Source organism: Periplaneta americana, chromosome 1 (genome assembly GCF_040183065.1).
Source record: "Periplaneta americana isolate PAMFEO1 chromosome 1, P.americana_PAMFEO1_priV1, whole genome shotgun sequence".
Taxonomy (NCBI): Eukaryota; Metazoa; Arthropoda; class Insecta; order Blattodea; family Blattidae; genus Periplaneta; species Periplaneta americana.
This window is the reverse complement of record NC_091117.1, coordinates 155,200,073-155,216,178: the sequence shown is the minus strand read 5'-3', so window position 1 is coordinate 155,216,178 and position 16,106 is coordinate 155,200,073. Positions and strand designations below refer to the sequence as shown.

General features: G+C 37.4%; 1 protein-coding gene across 4 annotated transcripts in view; it reads right to left on the bottom strand.

The window, feature by feature from the left end:
- Window positions 1-16,106, bottom strand: part of LOC138702743 (acid ceramidase-like) — a 33,760-nt gene that overhangs the window by 13,933 nt on the left and 3,721 nt on the right. For 2 of the 4 annotated variants that reach the window (XM_069830060.1, XM_069830051.1), the window contains exon 2: window positions 9,546-9,679. In XM_069830060.1, coding sequence (XP_069686161.1) covers window positions 9,546-9,638 — 93 coding nt within the window. In that variant the 5' untranslated portion in view covers window positions 9,639-9,679. Of the gene's footprint in view, window positions 1-2,112; window positions 2,451-9,545; window positions 9,680-16,106 lie in introns of those variants that run through there. The other 2 variants (XM_069830045.1, XM_069830068.1) reach the window with 2 other exon arrangements.

Genomic DNA, 16,106 nt, shown 5'->3' with positions numbered 1-16,106 from the left:
CATTAAATGAACAAGTAATGGCTAAGGAGAGGGAGATCACGCCTTACCCCTTCGCCCTGCTTGTATATTAAGGGGTTGACTCGCAAGTCACAAAATGCCGACCATTGCTCTATACAATCAATCTCTCTCCTAAGAATCAAAGAGAACTAAACACCTGTGCGAAAAGATTGGGGCAACGAATTTTGCATACTGGTAAAATTTGCACAATTCGGTGGGTTTCATGAACTAAAAGAACTCTGCAGGCTGTGTGGCAAAACTTTGAGGGTTTATATTCCCATTTTGAAGAGGCTCAGAATGATGATACAAGAGATCAGAAAGAAAGAGCAAAATATTGTGGTTTACGGAATAATATTCGATGCACTGACAGAATTAGCTGATCTTTCATGTGATCTTCAAAAGAGGGAAATGACACTGCTAACAGTAGATAAACTGATAAAAAGAACTATTAGAGTATTTCAGAAATTCAGCAGTGGCAGCCTTCTGCCTTTTGGCCGGGTATGATTGTTTGGTAGCCTAGTTCATTTATATAGAATCAGCAACTCCCTCTCACCCAATTGTGTGTTATGTGGAAAGGACGTAATCATGGATAAGTACCACCTGATAAATTGCGAAGCTTTGCCTGTTCATCTCAACATCACAGAAAAATACTGGACTGCAAGACGGCTGATGGCTTCATTGTCATGATATCAGAGCATTGGCTACCAACCAACCAACCAACCAACCAGTATTTCAGTCATTGCAGTAAAATACAGACCATTACGCCAAGGTAGCTAATAGTATGACTAAATTAAGTAAATTCACATGTGTCTCTATCAAGAAGCAATAAAATACAAAACATCAATGCAAGACAGTTGTATAGGAGTCTTGCTGCCAATTTAGAATCAAGATTATTAACTACTCAGTCATCTCACAGCGGAATGAATGAAGATTTGCAAAATAGTAGTAACTATAAATGATCTTCTCTGTCACTTAACTGTGTTACATCCATCCAAATGGCCTGAAGAGCTAGATGTAATGTATGGAGAAGAAAGTATAGTGCACCTCTGTAATCAATTTACAGTCTCAGATAACAGGAACATTATTACAGCTTTCTGGGAGTACAAAGAATATAGAAATTACGAGACAAAGCCAGATGATCTATTGCCACTTCTTTGCTGGACACTATTGCTACATTAACAGCTGAGTGTGAACGGCCATTTAGCTCCATGAAGGAGATTGTAACCCCAATGAGAAATGCTCTTTTGATGGAACATATACTAGCTGATTTGATGTTCATCAATTTAACTAGACTTCCCCTTTCTGAATTTGACCCATTGCCATACATGAAATTCTGACTGTCAACTGCGAGGTGATCAGCAGAACTATCCTGTCATAGATGAAAAATGACTGCAAAACAACACCCCTTATAGCCAGTCTGGAAAATTTTAAAGTGTTGGGTGTGTATTTGCAGTTCTAATTTTTCAACTAAAGCTCCACAAAATATCAAATATGTTCACAATGAAATGACTAATGTTACTAAAATTCAAACGCTAGTACCCAAACCTAATGTCACAAATTCGTTTATGCAATACGAAGGGAACTACCTCAGCGCTAGTTTAGCCTATTTTTCTTCTGCATTGTAAACTGAGTCTATATTTAAGTGTTTCTGTATTACAAATGAGACATAATATGCGACAACGCATACCGATAGACCTACTGCTAATGATTAGGCTATCTCGTTATATTTCAATCCATTAACGTAATTAGTATATATGAAAATGTCTTACACTACTGCTTTCAACCGGTAATTATTACTACACCATCAAGGAAGATACGAATCTAATTACAATATTCGTCTACTGAAAAAACCTGGATTGACTCTTCTCTACCTGCAGAAAATCTTGCGACCGTCCATGTATATAATATCGATACCACGAATTTAAACCTAGACAGACTCCCAAAATAAGTGATTAAATGATAAAAATAAATTATTGTTACTGACAATACACAACTCTCAGAATCTCAATGTTATTGTTACAAAACATTATACAAAATACCATGTTTAAATATACTCTACGTTTCGAAACATGCATATTCCAAATTAATAAAATATTTCATGTTTTAAAATATTACCGGAGGAAACTGAGATCCATTTGACGTCTTGTAGGGATACAACAAACCGCTTTTTAATACTTTCACTTTATCTCTACAACACACACCAGTCAAGGAAACTATAAATGTAATAAATACTACTTTCACATAATCCATGACTTGAATTTAACATAAATTAATGAATTAATAATAATTACTGCATATAAAGGCGACTATACGAACTGCTTCCCTATTATGCTGCAACTTCCGTGAATTCTCCTTTGTTTGACGTTTATTGTGAGTCAAGCAAAGCACATGACTTTGTTTTGACATTTCGTAGGATGTCATGCTCTACTCAGCTGTCGCGGTGATAAACACTGCATAGCAGAGAAAATAGGATACTCTCTATCTGTGAGAACTGCCATTGACCTTGTTCACAGATGATCGTATAGCATACAATCAGTGTTGCCAAGTCAGCGATTTTATACCTAGATTCGGTTGATTTTTGGACGATACTGGAAACTGGATTAACTTACGAAATCGGATTGCTTACTCCCCCTCCACTTCTACCTTGTACGCTAGTCACTTGCAACCAGTCTCCCATCTCAGATTTGCTACCGAGTTTGGCAGTCAGCGACTATACAGAGTATAAAAAAAAAAAAGAAGTGTCCAATATTTTAGGAGGTGCTAGTATGCATCAAAACAAGAAAATGTCTAATAAACATGGGTCCTACAACACATCTGATATCTGAAAACTAGTTCATAGGGGTGCTCAATGTGACGTCCATTCATGGCAATGCATTCCTCTGCCCTTTGGCGTAAGGAATCACGCCCTCTTTGAAATTGACCTGGTTCCTTCATGTGTCTCCATAACCTAGGGGATTTAGGTTTGGGGAACGAGCAGGCCAAGGTGTGGGGCTTCCCCGACCCATCCAGCTGTCCTGAAATGTCAGCATTAGGTGTTCACACACATTGCGGAGAAAATGTGCTCTTGCACCATTGTACATGAACCACATCTTTAGCCTCTGCTGACATGGCACATTCTCCAATGAGGCAGGCAATACGTTAATAAGAAAGTTCTGAAAGTCTCTGTGGTAGCACATATAGCCCTATTAATCTATCACCAAGAATGCCTGCCCATATGTTGATTGAGAATTGATGCCGATGCCTTGTTTCTTCAACTGCATGGGGATTTTCATCATTCCATAGATGCTGATTACGAAAATTCACATCATCTCTGCTGAAACTTGCTCATATCCGCAACCAGACTTTTGTATTCAGTATTCCTTACGACATATCATTATTTCATGCCAAGGGTGTCAACTACGGTATGATTATCTGGTAGTCTGCTGTATTATAGGGCATGGAATAAAAGTAATCCATAAACCTCCACCTAAAATTAGGAACAGGGTCAAATCAGTAAAAGATGGTCTAGGCCTCAGAATACCAGATATCTACCATATTCCTTGTGAATCTGAGGCAGCTTACATTAGCCAGACTGGACGTACAATAACTACTCATCTTTCTCAACATCAACAAAGCATCAGGTTAATGCAGACAGAAAAATCTGGATTGGCCGAACACTATATTGAAAAAGGCCATAGGGATAATTTCAATGAAACCAAGGTCCCGAAGAAGTGTTCAGGCTACTGGGATAGGAGAGTTAAGGAAACCCTAGCCATAGCATCGCGAAGCGGTAATCTGAATCGGGACTCAGGTCTCCAACTTAGCGCTGCATGGACATAGGCGATAAAAATTCTCAACACCCAGACAGCGACCCATCATCAACGGAGGATGAGACCTGTGATCAGTCAGCCACCCCACACAATACAAGGCAACACGTCGGATGTGTTCACACCGTGGTCTGCAATGCATGAAACATGGAAAGCCAATCAGCACCCAGCTCCTCGGCTGACTACTCCCCCTGGCACTATAAATAAGGAGCAGATATCCCCCTAATTACCAGTTAACCCTGAAAACGAGGAAGATGAACATCCTCGAAACGTCGGTGGATCACCAACTTGTTACCTGGCTGGAGCCCGAGAAAACTTCGAATTATCACGTCATAAGGAAAGCTTCAGTAGTTATTTATACATCATAATTTTTTTTTTTTGACACTACTGAGTTCCACTATGTTTTACTGTGTTATAAAATTTAGCACCCAGTTCAAGCCTATTACAGATTTCTTATTGAATTTTTTCTGTGTATGAAATCCTCCTTCCTAAATAATCTACTTCAACTTCTTTTAAAATGTGATTCCCGATCTTAATGTAACCACTATGTGATTGTCTTCTTCCACTCCTCATCACTAAACACTTCTCAAGATTTAGATGTAGGCCATATGTTTATACTTCTCTTTGCTACTACTGCAGTATAGACAGAAGAGTGAAAAAATCAAAATCTACTGCATTTATAGTCCTCGTAGAAATAATAATACTCAAAATCTGGACATCCTCGGTAATTCTACATCTACTAATTATAGGAGACTTGAAATTGTGATAGAAAAATCTGAAAAATTACAAGTTTCCAGGTATTGATCAAATTTCAGCAGAATTAATACAAGAAGGTGGAAGTGCATTATCTAACAAAATTTATAAACTTGTACTTACTATTTGGGGAAAGGAAATTGTACCAGAACAATGGAACGAGTCCATAATTGTACCTATTTTTAAGAAGGGGGGGCAAGACTAACTGTGGTAACTTTCGAGGTATATCACTTTTGCTGACGTTGTACAAAATTTTGTCCAATATTTTTTTTTGAGAAGATTAACTTCGTACATAGTTGAAATTATTGGGGATCATGTGTGCGGTTTTAGGCGTAATAGATCGACTACTGATAAGATTTTTTGTATTTGACAGATATTGGAGGAAAAAATGGGAGTATAAGGGTACAGTACATCAGTTATTCATAGATTTAAAAAAGGTAATTAATGGGGATCATCAGTGTGGTTTTAGGCGTAATAGATCGACTATTGATAAGATTTTTTTGTATTCGACAGATATTGGAGAAAAAATGGTAGTATAAGGGTACAGTACATCAGTTATTCATAGATTAAAAAAGGTATATGACTTGATTAAGAGAGAAGTTTTATATAATATTCTTATTGAATATGGTATTCCCAAGAAACTAGTTCGATTAATTAAAATGTGTCTTAGTGAAACTTACAGCAGAGTCCGTATAGGCCAGTTTCTATCTGATGCTTTTCCAATTCACTGCGAGCTAAAGTAAGGAGATGCACTGTCACCTTTACTTTTTAACTTCACTCTGGAATATGCCATTAAGAAAGTTCAAGATAACAGAGAGGGTTTGGAATTGAACGTGTTACATCAGCTTCTTGTCTATGCAGATGACGTGAATATGTTAGGAGACAATCCACAAACAATTAGGGAAAACAGAAATTTTAACTTGAAGCAAATAAGGCGATAGGTTTGGAAGTAAATCCCGAAAAGACAAAGTATATGATAATGTCTCGTGATCAGAATATTGTACGAAATGGAAATATAAAAATTGGAGATTTATCCTTCGAAGGGGTGGAAAAATTCAAATATCTTGGAGCAACAGTAACAAATATAAATGACACTCGGGAGGAAATTAAACGCAGAATAAATATGGGAAATGCGTGTTATTATTCGGTTGAGAAGCTTTCGTAATCTAGTCTGCTGTCAAAAAATGTGAATTTATAAAACAGTTATATTACCAGTAGTTCTGTATGGACTCTCACTTTGAGAGAGGAACAGAAATTAAGGGTGTTTGAGAATAAGGTTCTTAGAAAAATATTTGGGGCTAAGAGAGATGAAGTTACAGGAGAATGGAGAAAGTTACACAATGCAGAACTGCACACATTGTATTCTTCACCTGACATAATTAGGAACATTAAATCCAGACCTTTGAGATGGGCAGGGCATATAGCACGTATGGGCGAATCCAGAAATGCATATAGTGTTAGTTGGGAGACCGGAGGGGAAAAGACCTTTGGGGAGGCCGAGACGCAGGTGGGAGGATAATATTAAAATGGATTTGAGTGAGGTGGGATTGATGATAGAGACTGGATTAATCTTGCACAGGACAGCGGGCGGCAGTTGGCATGCTTATGTGAGGGCAGCAATGAACCTGTGGGTTCCTTAAAAGCCATTTGTAAGTGGCTACACAAAGATTGTAATTTAAATTTCCGTGACACATTCACATAATCTTAACCAGTGGTTGCTAACCAGAGGGGAATTTTTTGCTTAAAAATATATGTAAAATACGACATTTTAAAAGTTGGTCCATAGTGACACTTATGACTGAAAAGGTCGCAGTTGGGGATTTTCTCGGAGTTCTCCTGTTTCCCCATATTAGGCATCTACATTATTCTGTCAAAATCTCCCCATTCTGTCATCATTCCATAACATTTCCCAAACACCGGCTGGCAACACATTGAGGAGACTGGCCTAGGGACAGATGGTTGCCTGCAAGAAACTTATGAGGGAGCCTGCTTAGGGATGTGTGAGGTTGTCTCTCGAAACCTGGGTAGACAGTGAACCTTAAGTGCAGTCAACTGGTGTGGGTTGGGAAAGCGCCTAGCTTGAAGTTCAGCACAGTAGTTCTACTAAGATCGCAGTGATGGGTCGTAGTGCCCCCTCCCTTAAATTCAATTTAATTCAAGGTTGGTACAATATTCTAACTTTACTGATCTGGCAACCCTGGCTATGCGCCAGTCATTCTCTTTTCTGCTGCTCTCACTGTACATTACGTTTACTGAAGTTTGCAATGTGCCACATTTACCAAGAGTTGACTCTTGTGGACTAATTTTTCTTTTATTACGCTTTCATTTTTATTTGTAAAATTTTTGCTAAGACAACCTTTACTATTTTCATTTTCTCGCACCACACCAGCAGATCATTCGTGGCACATCAGTTGAAAATGGCTGGCCTAAGAATTAGTTTCATGCTTACTGCCCAAGAGTTTGTGGTAAAATTATTGCAGTTATGCTTAAAGTGTTCAGTTGTGCTGTGCATTCAATGTGTGAGAAATGACATTAGTGCCTATGCAAGAATAGAGTTCATCTGAAAGACAGTCATAAGGACACTAACGGCAAAATATCTACTTTTCATCACTCTGCATATAATTTGGTAAGTAAAGGGTAATAATGCATCTTAATAATCTCTCGAATTACCCGTTTTTATGCTGCACCACGCATAAAGAAGAAGTGTTCTGTTTATACAAATATTCTGTTTAAGATTGTTACAAAAAATGTTCATTTTCAGTATTTCTGATGATGAAAAATGAATTTCAGCATGCTGCCGTTCTATCTGTTTGTGTACGATTATTTATCCCTAATTATTGGATGTAAGTATTTTCCTATTGAACAGGAGTTTTCTTTGGGTACTCTGGTTTTCCGTGACATCCCAATAATTCTCCATCATCATCATCATTAGGCCTAATTATGAATGTAATGTGGATCCACCACTTACAGTGCACTCTGGATATACTTTGACGAACTAAGTGATCCATGCTTCTCGACACTACTGACATCTATGAACATACTTATATAGTCAGGGCGAGAAAAAAACTAGGAAATAATTCAACCAGAAATAATACACATGAAATATAAACATATTTACAAAAATTAATGAGCATTTGAAATTAATTTACTACAAAACAATTCTAACAGTTTTCTTACATGCACACATTTTTTTTCTTTCAATAATATAAGATAAATGAAATAGTACTAATATAGGCAATATTCCTGCAAAAAACCTCTTGACGCAAATAATTTTGATAAGATATCTATACGAACTATTCTGCAAAATTAATTTAACCATAGGCATTACAAAACTAGAGCAAAAATTCTTTTTTTTTTTATGTAAAAATTTAGCATCTACTTCATTTAAGGAGAAGACAGCCATCTGTTAACTGAAGAGACAAGTTGCATGCAACACTTCTATTGTCTGGACCTGTAGAACAAGCAGGAATTCAAAATAGGAATTTTTTAAAGTGACAATTCATTAACAAAATAAAACTTTACAGAATCTGTTTTCTACTGTTCTGACTGATATGTACAGTAGTGGCAAAAAAAAAACCGGACCGACCCTTGTAGCTGATTTCAGAGGCTTGTTCACTCCAGAGCACGATAGATTGGTAAGTAAGACTTTCGTGGTTTGAATCCTACCTGAGAAGGAAACTTTTTTTTTTGTTCCTTATTCAAATTTATTCCTAATACTTTTCGATTGCTGCGATATTTTACTACTTAATTAACTTATTATTCCCAGAACATGAATTTTACCAGCAATCGAAAAGTATTGGGAATAAATTTGAATAAGGAACAAAAAAAGTTTCCTTCCCAGGCAGGATTCGAACCACGAAAGTCTTAGTTACCAGTCTATCGTGCTCTGGAGTGAACAAGGTTCTGAAATCAGCTACAAGGGTCAGTCCGGTTTTTTTTTGCCACTACTGTACACAAAAAATGACCATTTGTCACTTATGAGGTTCACACCTGTGTAACGTGAATTTGTCTAAGTCCACTTTGGGCAGAGTCTGGTTCACAAGACTAGGGAAAGGATGTTCATTTTGCACCTAATTTACTCCTTGAATATATCTTCGTTATAGATTATTCATAACATTTGACCTATAAACAAACAGAAAAAGAAACACACAAACATACAAAACAAAGGAAAAACAGAGAGGAGTCGTGCATAAGAAATTCCTTCACATGTAAACCTAAGCTCTCACGGAATCAACCGAAGTCTTCCGAAGGGAATTTAGCATTGTCAGCCAGTCATTTTTTTGTCTAAGACTGTACATCTATTATCAGGCAGCAGTATATCTCACTTGATATGTGTCAGAGTAAGAACAATTGTTTGTATACATCTGAAGTCTTATTAGTATATGTTACTAGTCAGTCAGTATTACATGCAATGGAGGGGAAAAGGAATTGGTCACACTACCTCATCTGCTGACTTAGTTGTCTCACAAATGATGCCTTATTGGTGTCACTTATGAGATTCAAACCTGTCTTCAGAAGTTGATTAAACAACAAACATAATTATGATTAATATTACACTGGGATACATACACAGAAAACAAAATATTTAACACTCTTAACTTCGTTTATTAAGACAAGAATAAAACAACTTCATTACGCATTAATTCATAACTTTCTTTTCTTTGGGATTCTTGGAAACAAGTTTCTATTCTTTCAATTCATTTTGTTGCAGCAAATAACACTTTATCAACACACACTGATGAATTTATTTGGAATGTTGTCTGTTTTAATGCTGCTGTCATCAGCACTGTCTTCTCTCTTCCTTTTATGTGAACTGACTCTGCTTGTTAGTGCTGATTGTGAGTACAATTACTTCACAGATTCAGGAATGGAACTGTACCAGTTTTCAGTCTAAAAATGTGAAGCCATATTATAATATTTATAATAATTTTCCTTAAAGAACAATTTATAAGCTGCCATAAAATCAACATACTAGATTTTTAAACTTACCCTGACTGAAGAGTTCTGAATTCCTGAACTATTTCTTGGTAATGTAATCTGAACAAATTTTATAGATCTTGTACATCTTTTTATATAAAACATCTAGATCACTCCTATTGCATTTCAGCACTCACAGATCACATCTATAAATACAAAGATTTGCGTTAGTAAACTTAATTAAGCACTTAACCTCACTTACATTAAATGCGTTGATTTGCTTTGTCAGTATAGAACAGCCTAAATTCCGTATATACAGAGCGTTCACCTACAGGTGGGGCCAGGAAAGCGGCATGTGCTGATAAGCTAATAAATCTCTAAGACGTGTTTCACAGGACGTGTTTAAAAAACATCAGTCTTTACTGCTACCAAACTTTTAAAATTAAAATCCTACAGAGTGAGTATCGTGCATGAATTACGACCCAGAGACGATGAAAAACGAGTTCAGTTTTGTAATTGGAGTTTACAAAGTATTGTGGACGGTATAGTGGATCCTCATTTAATAATTTTTTCTGACGAGGCGTGGTTTCATTTACAAGGTCATATTGCCTCACAGAACAATAGGTATTGGAGTACAGAGAATCCCCATTTAATTCATGAGGTTCCATTGCATGATGAAGAGATTGGCGTTTGGTGTGCTGTTACAGCGAAGTGAATTATTATTGGGACCATTTTCTTTCATGATACAGTAAATGCACAAAGATATCGCACTCTAATACTCGCGCCATTTTTCCAAATGTTTTCAGATGATGAGAAACTCAATAGCTATTTCCAACAAGATTCAGCAACAGCCTGTACAGCCCATGAATTCATGAACGATATAAGTGACTTTTTGGAGAAAGGATTATTTCTCAGGTCTTATGGCTGCCACATTCCCCAACCTTACAGTGTGCGATTTTTATTTGTGGGGAACTCTAAAAAATAATGTCTATAGGAATAATCCTCACAGCATAGATGAATTGAAGGCAAATATAAAAGAGAGATTAGGAAAATTACCGAAGACTAACTTATTCGTGTGAATGCTAATTTTAATAAAAGGTGCCAGAAATGTATGGATTCAGATGGACATCACTTCCAACATCGCCTATAACAAGGTTAGTACTACGTAGAAAAATTCTCGTGTGCATGCTATTAATATGGAAAGCGGAAGCTTATGAATAGACGATTCCTGCAGGCAACATTGCAGGCAGGCAGATTTCCTGGCCCCACCTGTAGGCGAACGCTCTGTATAAAGCATGCACAAAGTATAGGGAGTACATTAATTTATAAATTTGCGTTATTATAACAATTCCTCAACTCTGGAAGCAAACCCAATACTTACAGATTTTTCTCTCTTGGGAAACGAAAAAAATGAACAAGTCCTTTTCAATGTCATAATTGCTAGATCCAAAAACTGCACAAACTTTTCCAGACATATCTGATTAATTAGCAACCATACAGTCTAGAGCGAAAAAATAATTATAAATCCTCTGAAGAAATAGGAAATACTATATTTAAAATATTACAATATACATATGCTTAGCTGTTATATTCTCTGTACTAGGTTGAGCTACTCTGTAGTCCTGCGATATATCGAAGAGATGGTTATCTTCTCCTTAAACGTCATTAAGTACAACTTCAAATGAAAAAAATCTTTCAACAGAGCTTAGAGCTATCGAAACTAATTACTTTTGTAAAATGATCATACAGTAGTCTCTAATATTATGGAAATAAAAAAGTTATTATTTTTCGACAATTGTTTTATTTGCAACAAATGTCCAATGTGAAAAGTTAACTGGTATGAACACAAACAGAGAATGCCACACACTTCACTATACTATATGCCTGAAGGAAGATGAAATACTGCCTGTCCATTAACAAGATGGAAGGACTTAGTGTCTTGAAGTGGAAACAGGTATATAGCCTAATTTCAGGAAAAGGAATAATAAGAATAAAGAGAAGAAGAAGATGGAGGTTTATGTCAATGTGCTGAGAGGAGAGAGGATTGATGAAGAAGGCCGATGATCCGACAGCGGGTAAAGAAATAAGGGAAGAAAACGAGCAAACCAACTCCATTAATGCAAAACACAAAGAAAAAACAGAAAGGGATAACATAAAGGAGAGAGAGGAAGTCGAAAGAGAAATTATGATAAGAGAAAGTAAGCACCAAAAAAATACACCCAGGAACAGGATAGTCTGCAACAAATCCCAGGAAGAAATGTCACCAGTAAGGACATGAAGGAAGCAAGGCCTAGCAAGATAACAGCGAAAGAAAACGAAACACAATAGAAAGTAAACCAGCTGAGGAAGAGGAGGAAAGCGAAGCAACCTACTCCCAGGTAGTAGCCAGGAAAAGACTACAGACAACAAGGTGACAACTGGATCCAAGCCAGTAATAGGAGAAGACAACGAACTGCAAGCAGCAGTGAAAAGAGCATGGATATACATAGGAACCTTGCACAGCAATACAACGCAAGAGAAGGTAAAAGGTTACCTGCAAAATAACGGCATTGACGGTGAAATAGAAACAGAAGAATTAAATATCATGGGAAGAAACAAGGCCTACAAAATCGGGGTGGACTTCAAACACCATGAAATTGCCGAAGACCCAACATTCTGGCCAAAGGGAGTGATTGCGCATCCTTTTCGTTTCTCAAGGTAAAAAACAGGCGTCGCACTATAGAACCCAGGAAAAAGAAACCAGAATAAAGACTTTGCTATGGAATATTGAAGGTCTGAAAAATGCAATAAACATGATACCAGAAGACGCCTTCGACACACATGACTTTTAGTGTCACTCACAGAAACCTTCTTAACATCCCAATGGAGTACAGACAACTTCTACTCAGTACATTCATACGCAAGCCAAGGAGAAAGAGGAAGACCAAAAGGAGGCATAACTATGTTAATAAAATCCAGACTAGCACTGCTAAACACAAAAAAAAAAAAAATCACACTTCTAGTAAAGACAAAGCTATGCACCGTGATGAACGTATACTTCCAGCCAGAATAAAAAGCAGATGAAATCCTGGAGGAGATCGACCATGCCCGCAGCATGACGAACGACAAAGATACTGTGATCTCAATGGGAGACCTGAACTGCAGAGTCGACGCACCCACACAAAAGATGGAGACAGTAGTCAATCACATAGAAAAAGAAGACCTAATACTAATAAATGACAGAAAAGAAAAAACCTACCTCGTCTTCACAAACAGCAACAAGACCTACCAGGAGATACGAATCCTTCCAGTAAGAAAACATATACCAGTCAGCATCTACATTTATGTAAGAGATGCACACCAAGGAAAAACTCCAAACAAGCAAACAACCAGACTATCCAGAGAAATCGACAAGGACAAAATAAGCACGGAAGAGACGAGAATCGTCTCGCAAGAAATCAAAGAAGGAAGAATAGATGAAGCACTCAGCAAACTTGAGAAACACACAAAACAGGCAATAGTAAGGAAAGAACGGAAGAAAAGGACAGCAAAACCATAGTTTAACCAAAATGCTATGAAGCTAAGAAAGCCGCGCTAATAGCTATCCACAGAGCAAGACGCACACAAACACAGGAAGACCTAAGAGACTACAATAAAACCAGAAGAAGCTACAAACGAACACTGGAAAAACGCAAAATTGCATATCAGGTGGAAGAAGAAACGAAACTTATCGAACAGGCAGAGCAGAAATGGTACAAGGCAGCAATCCCAAAACAACTGTATTTCCCAAGAGACATCCTATTTGAAACATGGAAAAACCACTTTAAAAAAGTCCTCCAGGCCAAGGAAACACGACCAGACAGCACAGACCCAGAAGAGGCAACAAAATCAACTCACCCTTTCTCAATGGAAGAAGTCTGGGAACAAATCACATACTCAAAGAACAAAAAAGCCTGTGGACCAGACGGAATTTTCTACGAACATCCTAAAGAAACGGCACCCGCTCTCATGGAAACATGGACAGAGCTCTTCAATGTCTGCAATAAGGAACCATTTCAAACAAATGGAGACTAGCAACACTGAAAGTACTCTATAAGGGCAAAGGAGACATGAGAGACCCAACTCATACAGGGGGATAGCCCTGGAATGTACAGCACTCAAAATTCTGACAAGCCTACTAACCAAGAGACTAAGCAAAATGACAGCCCACGTAATTCCAGAACAACAGTTGGGATTCACTAAAGGAAAGTCCACAATCCACACAGTAAAATGTATACAGGAAGATATCGCGATGGAGTTAGAATGCCCAAGATGTAAGCTGCACGCAGTCTTCATAGATTACACAAAGGCATTCGATCTATTAAACAGACAACTAATAATAGAAAAAATTATAGGAAGGAACCAAGAATCTAGACTCATACAAAGCATCCTGTCAAAAAGCAAATATAAATAGACAATCAAGTGTCAACATCTGATCCGGTAAAACAAACAGAGTACTCCAGAGTGACCCCCTAAGCTATTCATAATAGCCACTGCAGAAGTGTCCAGAGAAATAGCCACAGAAAACGTAAAAATATACGCATACGCAGACGATATGGTCATTGTATCCCAGAACCTGGAAAACGCCCAAAAAGCCTTTGACAAACTCGCCAACTGGGCCAAAAAAAAAAAACGATCTAACACTGAATGAGGACAAAAACGTAAAAATGACCTTTAGAAGAGGCAGCAGACTCTCAGCAAAAGACCATCTGCTGTATAAGAACAAACCACTGCAAAAGTCCAGCATTTTAAATATCTAGGAATTACACTACAAACACAAGGAGACGTATATGATCTACACATCAAAGAGTGAATTGCAGCAGCAAAGATGACAACAAACAGCATAAAGAACCTAAGCAAACTTTCACTGAATACAGCCATCACCCTGTTTCGCCTAAAAGTGGCACCAACAATACCTACAGACTAGAGATTATCTGGGAAAGCCTGAAGAACTTAGAAGACAGAAAAAATGAAAGCCAGTTTTCTTAAACGAGCCTTAAGTCTGTCAAAGTATATACCATTGCACCTCTATGAGCAATTCTTCATAGAAGAAGTTGTTGTTGTTTTATAATGCCAGGCGTTTGACAATAAAGTCATTTGACCTTTTGCACTCCAATATTTTTCAAAGATATTATCATGGCCAGCCACTGAAGCACAGATTTTGAGGTGTTCCGAATCCATTTCTTGGTTTGAGTTGCACAATGGGCAGTTAGGGGACTTCTATGCAAGTGTTTGGCCAAACAATCATGGCCTGTTGCCAATCTAAATGCAGCTACAGACGATTTTCGTGGTAAATCGGGAATTAACTGTGGATTTTGATGCAGAGAGTTCCATTTTTTCCCTTGGGATTGTGTTATCAAATTTTGTTTGTTAAAGTCTAAGTATGTAGATTTAATAAATCTTTTCACAGAGTAAAACGTACATTTAGTAACAGGTCTGTAAGTAGCAGTGCTGCCCTTCTTTGCTAAAGCATCCACATTCTCGTTTCCCAGGATTCCACAATGGGATGATATCCATTGGAATACAATTCTTTTATTGAGTGATATTAATTGAGAGAGTATTTTAGTTATTTCTGCTGTTTGAGATGAAGGTGTGTGTTTAGAGACTATTGATAGAATAGCTGCTTTGGAGTCTGACAACATAACTGCATTTTTAAATTTATTGATGTGGCATAGAAGATTCCTGAGACTTTCACTTATTGCAATGATTTCTCCAACAAAACTTGTTGTTCCATACCCAAGAGATCCAGAAGACAGGAGCAAGTGCAAACTATGTGGATTGAACTGTGACTGATATATATTTTGGTGCAAAAAAAAAAAAAAAAGGAACAGCTCACTAAGAAACTTCTGCAAAAATTGAACAAAAGAAACATGCACACTGTGCGATATTCTTCTATTATTAAAACTGCTACTATGCACCATAAAATGTTAGTGATGACATCCCTCTGGGATGATGATAATCAGATAATAATGAAAAATATGTGGAATAATCACAGGGGAAACTTGAATATACTGAGAAAGCCTACCTAACATTGTTCTCCTCCACTCTTCCCCACCAAAGATTCCATTTGGACTCATTCAGTGGCGCACCCATGGGGGGGGTTAAAGTCCCCCACCACATAAACAGCTAAATTCCCATACTTTCACTTGTGCAGGTGATTTTAGTGGTCTTAGTGATATTCATAATTTAGCTGTCTGAGTGTTGGCAGCCTGTATATTCTGACTGAAAGCACTTGCAATGCTCCTCCCTGTAGTGCAAGAACATGCCATAGTGAGTGCGAGGCAAATAGTTAGACCACTCATGACAGCGGTCCCATCGTACCCTTGACCTCTTAGATATTGTGTTGATATTACACTCTTTCAGTCCATCCAGTTGTTTGTACTAAACTTTCACCTTTTACATTCTCTAAAGGCATAAATTGTAAAAATGTACTCTTTTAAAAGCCATCATCTTTTACAAAGTGCACACAAAGAGAAAATTAAGACACATCACCAGTCTCATTCAGTGGCACTAACTTTTGGAAAACATTGGGTGGGCTCAAACACTTGAGTTATAAGTTAAAATAAATAAATCTCATAAATGATGATGACGATGATGATGATGATGATAATAATA